Genomic DNA, 6,167 nt, shown 5'->3' with positions numbered 1-6,167 from the left:
GCGAGTGAGAGAGTAATAAACGGAGAGAGAGAGAAAGAGAACGAGAGACAGGTCTGACATCTTGTCTCTCTGTCTGACTTGAGGACACGGCCAACAAGTCCCAGCTGGTTAATGAAGTGAAAGTGCTGGTAATAAACATGTGAAAATGACAAAATCAGGAGGTTGACTGATTATGAAACATGGAGGCTGGTTCAGTGCCGGGGGTGGAAATAACCGGAAGGTGGCAAGGTCTCAGAGGTCAGAGGTCACACAAAACCAAACATCCCACTTCAATGTCAACTAGAAACTTTTTTTTTCTGCTCAGCAACATGTTTAAACTAGAGACCACCTTGGGGGTTTCGAACAGGGCCTTTATTTTGATCTCAACTACACACCGTAAACTTCCGGGCCGGAATCTTGCACAGCTGCGTCGCTATCGCGGTGACCAAATCTGGTCGTAGACAGTGAGAAATACTATAAACATCTGGCAACGTACTCAAAACCTTCTCTTCGGTAGTTGCTGCTGCAGAAGGTGTCTCCAGGACCACACTTTGCCATGATGCAACAGACAGACAGACAGACGAGGTGAAAACAATACCAGCGTAGCTGATGTACTTCCTCTGATGATGTCATTGAGTGTCTCGTGAATTGTGACATCATAAAAACGTGCCTGGAAGTTTATGAATAGGACCCATTACACCCAAGGGATGTTTTTTGGCAAGCCACGCAGACCGGCCTCTCGCCCTGTAGACGAATGAGACCTCGCAGGTCTCGTAGGAGAGTTGTCCGACGCAAGGCAACGCCAATTACACTTGTAGTGCAAGCACCAAAATGACAGTACCCCTATTTTTTTTTTTTTTTAAAGCCAAATAACTTAAATAAGTTCCACTGTTTTTGTGTGTTTTTTAATAAAAGGAGATGGACTAAGCATGAGCAAGAATCGGGAGCCCTCCTTACACGACACCAGTGTCATCGTGTAACTCCTCTGAAGTCAAATCAGATTTAAAGTTTATCACGTCAATAAACTCAGCCGAATTATTCTCTTAAAAACGTTTACATGAGTCGTAAAGTTCACGTCTATTGGTCTCTTGTTGAAAAACAAAGAAGAGAAGTTTCCACTGGAACTGAAGCAGCTTTCATTTCTCAACATCTCAGCTGTGAAGTCAATGAAACAACAACACAAACTTAAACTAGTGTACTCAGTACCTCATATGTGTGTATTTTCTGTGATGAATGAGGCCTTAGTGTTCAGGTTACTAAACAGATGTTGTAGCGCCCCCCGCAGGGCAAACTGAGACAACTTTTTGAAAATGGTAGAAAACAGCAGTAATGGGCAGCATTTTACCAGAAGTTCCTACAGGCCGGGAATGATCTAGTACTTACCTGGTAATGTAGGAAGAACTAAAGGGAAATTACTATTTGTTTTAAGATAATACAATTAAAATAAGAGTCAAATCTTCCTTGAAAAGCGAGTAACAAACAAATAATTGTGTATATAACTTTTCAAGAAATAGACACATTCTTTAAAGATAGTAACTTCTCATGTATGCTGAAAGAACCAGTTGTGACGCATATTTCACTCTATATTTACTATGACATTTTGTCTTCTTTTTTTAAAGAATATTTAAAGTAATACGTTGTCATTATTGCTGTGATATTTGGTATAAACTTTCTGCATAATAATTTCTTATAATAAGTGTAAAAGTACTTCAATAGTTACAAAAATTTATACAAATAGTTGGTAGATTTTATCCAAACTCAATCAATATTGTTTAAATAATGTCTATGATGAAAACAGAGTCTGTAGATCAGGATCCTGTATTCATCAAACTGTTAAAGTTGGGACTTAAAGTGCTCATATTATGCTGTTTGGCTTTTTCCTTTATTGTGTTATATATCTTTTTTGTGCACGTTATAGGTTTATAAAGTGAAAAAGCCCAAAGTCCACCCCAAAGGGACTTACCATCTCCAACAGAAAACACTGTTCACAAACAGCTCTATTGTAGTCCAGCCTTTACTTCCGTAAACGTGCCTCACTTTGTAACACACGTTATAATGCTCGCCTAGCTGCTAGCATGGCATGACCTCATGCTCTGCTTCTGACTGGCTAGTAGTCCTTACCTAGCTACTGCGCATGTGTGACACCCAACAAAGATGGGATAGAAGTGTGATGCATCACTCTGTAGCTAAAACAGAGAGCTCAACACACAGGGTGAAAAGAGGAGCTGCAGCAATGTGTAGTACAACAAATGGTGGTGGTGGTGTTTTGTTGTGGGGGGGGCTTTTCCCTTTATGTGATAGTGACAGTGGATAGATAGGAAAGGTGGGAGAGAGATGGGGGATGACACGCAGCAAAGGGCCGCAGGTCGGACTCGAACCCGGGTCGCTGCAAAGGACACAGCCTACATGGGGCGCACGCTCCTACTGGGTAAGCTAGAGGTCGCCCCAAATATGGTGTTTTTTGAAAATTAAACCATGTAAACCTATTCTGGTACAACCTCAAAATACAGTTATTAACCTGAAAATGAGCATAATATGAGCACTTTAAAGGTTTAAGTCTGTCTTAAAACAATACTGACCTGTCTGTATGTTTGTTGGTTGCTGTAGTTCTTTCATTCTGGCCACATTGAAGTCATGGGACCAGAATCCACCCGGAGTGAAAGCTCTTTCTAAACTTAATCTGAAAATAAGGAGTCTCTCTGTGTGTTTATCTCTCTGCAGGAGAAGTATCCGTCTGTCGTCTCTCTTCCTGGAGGCTGCAGGTCAGCGGTCATGACTCTGAATCACCCTGAGCTTTCTGGGTAAATATTCCGATACTGATGGAGCACAGTAACACACAGCCCTGAGCTGTCACCTCCGCTGGCCTCTCACTGCATGTGCTTTTGTCTACAGCTGCGTCTTGTTCGTCCATTGGTCCGTCGAGGTCTCCAGAGAGGGTAGAGTCACTCCAAAGATCGAGCTGCTGACAAAGATCCCCGAGAAAGGTAAACTATCCTCTACTACTACTCCTGCAGTTTACCTCAAGTCTAACTATGAAAAGACAATGACGTTTCTGTATTATTAATACACTAATCTTACCTAAAAAATCACATGAGTTTATTCCCAAAACAAAACGTGGGTGTCATGTGTTTTCTTGCCCTGAGTTCTGGCTACATGCTGCTTAATCCTTGTGTTGACTTCGGGTCAAATTGACCAATTTTCAATTTTTTTTTTATATCAGAAAATATGGGACGTAGAAATAAGCGCTGAATATGTGTAGAAGAAAAAAAAATGTCAAGGTTGACGGGAAGACAACACAAGGGTTAAGCAAGCTCCACCATTACAGGAGTTTGAAAGTTAGGGGACATGTCTGTAAATCACACCTTTGACTTTTCTCCGACTGTAACAGATAAATGAATAATCAGGACAAGAAACCAGCTGGTAAAATGTCCGAAATGTCAACTTGAAACCGCTACCGCTAACAAATTTAAACCAGCCTGATCTCGGAGGTTAGTCTGGCTATCAGTCTGGGGGGTCTGCTCTGTATTTGTATAAGATGCGTGATCAACGGGCAGAGTTGAAATAAGTTCGCCAGCCATCCGGGCTTCAACTTACAATTATTTATCACTGATCAAACTACTACTACTATTTTTAAATTTAATTTATCGTTTTAATAATAATTTATACTGTTTATTGATCCCCAGTGGGGAAATTAAAATTTACACTCTGTTTTTGAAATCAGTACACACAGGCCTGAAATACACACACATGCTCAGGACCTATTCATACACAAATGGAGAGATGTCAGAGTGAGTGGGCTGCCAGTGCTGGACCAGCGCCCTGAGCAGTTTGGGGGGGGTATGGTGCCTTGCTCAAGAGCACCTGGCAGTGCCCAGGAGGTGAACTGGCATCTCTCCAGCTACCAATCCACACTTCGTACTTTGGTCCGTACTGGGACTTGACCCGGCAACCCTCTGGTTCCCAACCCAACTCCCTATGGATTGAGCTGGGGAAAAATGGGCCAGTATCGACTTTAGTTGAGTTTTATTTGATCATCAGTACAAAACCCAAAGATTTTCGGTTTATCACAGAAAAATAGCATCAAATCCTCACATTGAGAATCTGGAACCAATGTATTACCTAATTTTCTGCTTTAAAAATTACTAAAATAGTTGTAAATTAATTCATGTAAAAAAAGAGATTTTTCTTATATCCTCACAGGTCAAACTGACTAACTTTGCCTGGCAACACTTAGGTAAGATGATGTTCTTTTTCTCTGCAGCGCTGCAGTTGTTTCCCTCTCAGGCTGTCAGTGGTGCTGCTGAGGCCTTTCAGAGCCTGCTGAGAATTCTGGGACCTGAAGCCGCTGTGGAGTCGGTCATCATGGCGGTCAGCCTTTCACAGGACACATAACTCACATTTCCATCTCTGTGCACAACAACCAGTTAAGATGTAAAACCTGCCAACAACATTTCTCAACTGTTGTGTATATTAATACATTAACCCTTTATTATAGGTTAACATGTCCAAACTGAGCTACAGTACAAATAAAGGAAACACACAGCAATGGCTTAGTCTCTTAGAAATCTTTATTCAATAGAAAGAGCATGACCGTGACGGTTTTAACAGCAGTGCTCGTTGGTCAAAATCTACAAAAATAAATAATTTAAATACAAAATGCCAAACAGCAGTGTCGCCTTTGTATTTTGAAATAGTTTTCTTCTCTCAGCTATTTACACACACGCAGTCATTAGAAGTCTGTAGGTATCACAGTGCTGTGATGTTTCTGCAGGCAGACGCTCAGGCAGCAAGCAGAGGCAGAGGCAACCGACCAATCAGACTGCAGCTCACAGTGAGAACAGTTTGCTTTTCCCTAAATACAAGAAGAGCTTTTCTGTAATCTTTAACATAATCTTAAATCAAATAATTTTGTAATTTAATCAGCTCTACGTTTTATTGAGCTCTAGTTTCTGCCTGTCTTGTATCCTAGTATTATTATTGCGTTAAATCTCTGCCAATCTGAACCCGACATTTCCAGAATCCTTAAAGATTCTTCGTTTATCTGTATGAAAAAATATTCTGTCCACTGCATGATAAGACCATTTATCCAACCTAAAACCACACAAAGATGGTAGCTCGAAATACATATGTCTTAATGTAATTAGGGTTTTCACAAATCCATCTCAACTCTGGCTCCATTTGCTCTCTTGTTCTGGAGCTTTTGTCCATAATCACAGTCATGAGTTTACTCTGTTGTCATGGAAATGTCTCAGCACCTCCTAGGACTTCTTGTTGACTTTAAAGTTCGACAACTAAACTCAATCTGCTGATGGAGAAATGTGTAATTACATTTGAAAGCTCTTTATCCAGAACAACATTGATTGTTCTAGAAAAACCTTCCCAACTGTGGTTAAATAAATTACATTCAGATAAAGTTACCGCGACAGAAAGACAAAGACATTCATTTTATCATTCTACACAGACGTGACGTTTCAATCTAAGCAGAAACGTTTGTGGTCGAAACATTGTCATGCACACAGAATAAAAAGTAAAATTGAAAGTAATCTATTAAGACATAGTTGCGGCATTTGTGACCGGATGGTTTGGCATAAAGTTTATATAGTTGTTTTCAAAAGTTAACCGTAGTAGCGTCAAATCTTCAACTGTCTAACTCAGAGACGACGCACAGAGATATCAACCCTTCTCCCGCTTAACTCCCATGAGCCTCTGCTTCTCCGTCATGCTGCCTGTTGCGTCTTCAGTTCAACAGTTCAAATATCAGCGGTTGGTTCAGTTCACTGCTGTCCACTCTCCAGCCCTTTAACTCCTCCGCCTCCCAGGCAGCGACGGTGTCAGTCAAACCGGATTGGTTAACAGTCAAACTGTCTAGAGTAAGCATCTTGTTTGAAACCTTTTTAGTGTTTGGATGGAACAGAACTACTGACCACGTCACAGTGATGCTGACCTGCTGCTGATAAAACATCTCCAGCTGCCCGACGATGGCAGATCAGAGTGGAGTGTGAAGAATGTTTCTGTCGTCTGAAGTTTGTCTTGTAGTGTGATTAGTTTTCAGACGCTTGATTGGCTGATGGAGGTTGGAGAGTGGACACTGTAAACAGGAACTGAAGTCAAGTGTTACCAGTTTTATCTTAAGCCTCTGTGAGCGCTGCTGGTTTAAGAGGACGATGAGATCACCAGGAGGGGAGATC

At 41.2% G+C, this 6,167-nt stretch overlaps 1 protein-coding gene across 4 annotated transcripts in view; it reads left to right on the top strand.

The window, feature by feature from the left end:
* Positions 1-4,527, top strand: part of cenpp (centromere protein P) — a 100,496-nt gene extending 95,969 nt beyond the window's left edge. For all 4 annotated transcript variants that reach the window (XM_028575627.1, XM_028575628.1, XM_028575630.1 and 1 more), the window contains 3 exons: positions 2,701-2,780; positions 2,872-2,963; positions 4,241-4,527. In XM_028575627.1, the coding sequence (XP_028431428.1) occupies positions 2,701-2,780; positions 2,872-2,963; positions 4,241-4,371 (303 nt within the window). In that variant the 3' untranslated portion in view covers positions 4,372-4,527. The remainder of the gene's footprint in view (positions 1-2,700; positions 2,781-2,871; positions 2,964-4,240) is intronic.
* The last annotated feature ends 1,640 nt before the right edge of the window (positions 4,528-6,167 follow it).

This window comes from Perca flavescens, chromosome 4 (assembly GCF_004354835.1).
Source record: "Perca flavescens isolate YP-PL-M2 chromosome 4, PFLA_1.0, whole genome shotgun sequence".
Classification (NCBI taxonomy): Eukaryota; Metazoa; Chordata; class Actinopteri; order Perciformes; family Percidae; genus Perca; species Perca flavescens.
Note: the sequence above shows the minus strand (reverse complement) of the source record. Positions and strands in the feature narration are given on the sequence as shown.